General features: G+C 43.4%; 1 protein-coding gene across 1 annotated transcript in view; it reads left to right on the top strand.

The window, feature by feature from the left end:
• Positions 1–2083, top strand: part of LOC101853736 (vacuolar protein sorting-associated protein 13B) — a gene marked incomplete in the record, with an annotated part of 129782 nt that overhangs the window by 55640 nt on the left and 72059 nt on the right. The window contains 2 exon segments of the mRNA XM_035972650.1: positions 134–337; positions 1861–2007. Of these exon segments, the coding sequence (XP_035828543.1) occupies positions 134–337; positions 1861–2007 (351 nt within the window).

The following is a 2083-nucleotide window of genomic DNA, read 5'->3' as shown; positions in this document are numbered from 1 at the left end:
ATTATTATTGTTATTAATTTTATTGTTAATATTATTTTCATCTTTATTATTATTGTTATTATTATTTCTTTTAGCATTCTTATTATTGTTAATATTTTTGTCATTGTCATTGTCATTGTTATAATTCGGGCAGACATGGTCAGTCTCCATGTGGAGCGTCCACTGAGGCTGAAACTAGGTCAGCTGGCCCTGGAGCAGATGGCGACCTTCACCTCTGAGGTGAGCGACCTCTTTGTGCGACCTGGCGACTCACACGGGCCGACACACACCGCGACGGCGGGTGATGAAGAACCCACATTGAGAGAGGGTGCCTCGCCGGGCATGCAGATACATCTAGGTATGTTTGTATCATCATCATCATTGCCTTTGTCACCCTGCACCAGGGTATAGGCCACGGACAAACACCTTCCACCTTTCTCTATCCTGGGCTAGCCTCTTGATGTCTTCCCACTTTTCTGTACATCGATTTGTACATGTTTGTATGCATGAGTTGTTTTGTTTCGTTTTACTGAGAGTTTTGGGTGAGTGGAGTCTCTTTGGAAGAAGCTCTACTGTCTCTCAACATCTGCAAATCAGACCTGTCGGCTTGTGTTTCTGTAACTTTCCTGGATCCTGGAGGGGAAGGAGGAACAGCTATGGTATTGTTCCCCCCCCCCCTCTGCAATGATACCTATTCTCCAACCAAGGGACCAACTTCTGAAGTGTTTAACACTTTGCCATCACAAAAACTCTTGCCATCAAAGGCAAAGGCATTTGGGGGAAAATCCAAAGAAACTGGGTGGTGAACATCGTTAATCGGCGAGATGTTATGGCAAAGTGTTTAAGTGGTCGGGTAGTTTGCCCTCTCACAAGTTGGCACTTTTTGGAAGACCAGACCTTCACACAGGAACACCTTTAGTCGCCTATTACAACAGGCAGTGTCATGGCAGGTGTTCTTTTGCTCCTCCATAGCAAAGAGTCTACGTAACAAGAGGGTCCACTCCTCTGTTTGAGCCAATTAAAAAGTGTCCTCAAAATTCGGTGGCGCCCTCTATACAAATGGGCACCCTTTGTGAACAGTATTACCCTACTTGTGAGAAAAAAATCAAAGTGAAACTAACAAGTTTTTGAATAAATAAGAATTCAAATTTCGGAAGACCGCTTTTTAAAAATGGTTACGCTGACAAAAAAACCTCTTCCGACTGTTTTCTTCGTTTAATTTGACTTTAGAATGAGAGGCGTGAGGTCATTAAAATAAAAAAACCTAAAACTTCGCACTGAACGAACCTGAACAGCTGATGAACAGCAGTCGGTCTGCGCACGCAAGGAGGTGCTGTTCCTATTCTTCTTCTGGAGAAACAAAAGAGAGCTTCAAAACAGACTGCAGCGCCATCTGAACCAATGCGCGGACTTCCGGTGGACACTCTTTTGGCTGAGTGGACCATCTTGTTATGTACGATCTTTGCCCATAGTGCAAGGACGACATGTGTCTCAGGTAAGCTAAATTTCAACCCCTTATTCAGGGCCATCCAAGGAAGAGTTTGACTTGAGTTAGCAGATACATGGTTCAAGTCGGACACTGAAGGAAGAGTTTGACTTGAGTTAGCAGATACATGGTTCAAGTCGGACACTGAAGGAAGATCTGTTTTTGCTGAAATAAGATCTATTTTTGTCAACATAGAATCTATTTTTTTTAACATAAAACCTGTTTTTGTTGACATAAGATCTGTTTTGTTTAGCCAACATAAGATCTGTTTTTGTCGACATAAGAACATAAGATCTATTTTTGTCAACTTAATGTCTGTTTTAGCCGAACTAAGATCTATTTTTGCCAACATAAGATCTGTTTTTGTCGACATAAGATCTGTTTTTTACCGACAGATGTTTCCAAGTGGGTGGAGAGGGTAGAGGTGAACACGTCCCAGCTGATGGTTGTTATGGAAACGAGCAACGTCACTTCCTGTGCGGCCATGACTGCGTCGGTGGAGGGAGTGAGTCTGGAGGCAGACCTTTGTGGTAATCCGACAGGTGTGTGTGTGTAGGTGTGTGTGTGTGGGGTGTGTGTGTGTGTGGGGGGATGTGTGTGTGTGTGTGTGTGTGTGTG

Source organism: Aplysia californica, unplaced genomic scaffold, assembly GCF_000002075.1.
Source record: "Aplysia californica isolate F4 #8 unplaced genomic scaffold, AplCal3.0 scaffold00778, whole genome shotgun sequence".
In the NCBI taxonomy this organism is placed as follows: domain Eukaryota; kingdom Metazoa; phylum Mollusca; class Gastropoda; order Aplysiida; family Aplysiidae; genus Aplysia; species Aplysia californica.
Note: the sequence above shows the minus strand (reverse complement) of the source record. Positions and strands in the feature narration are given on the sequence as shown.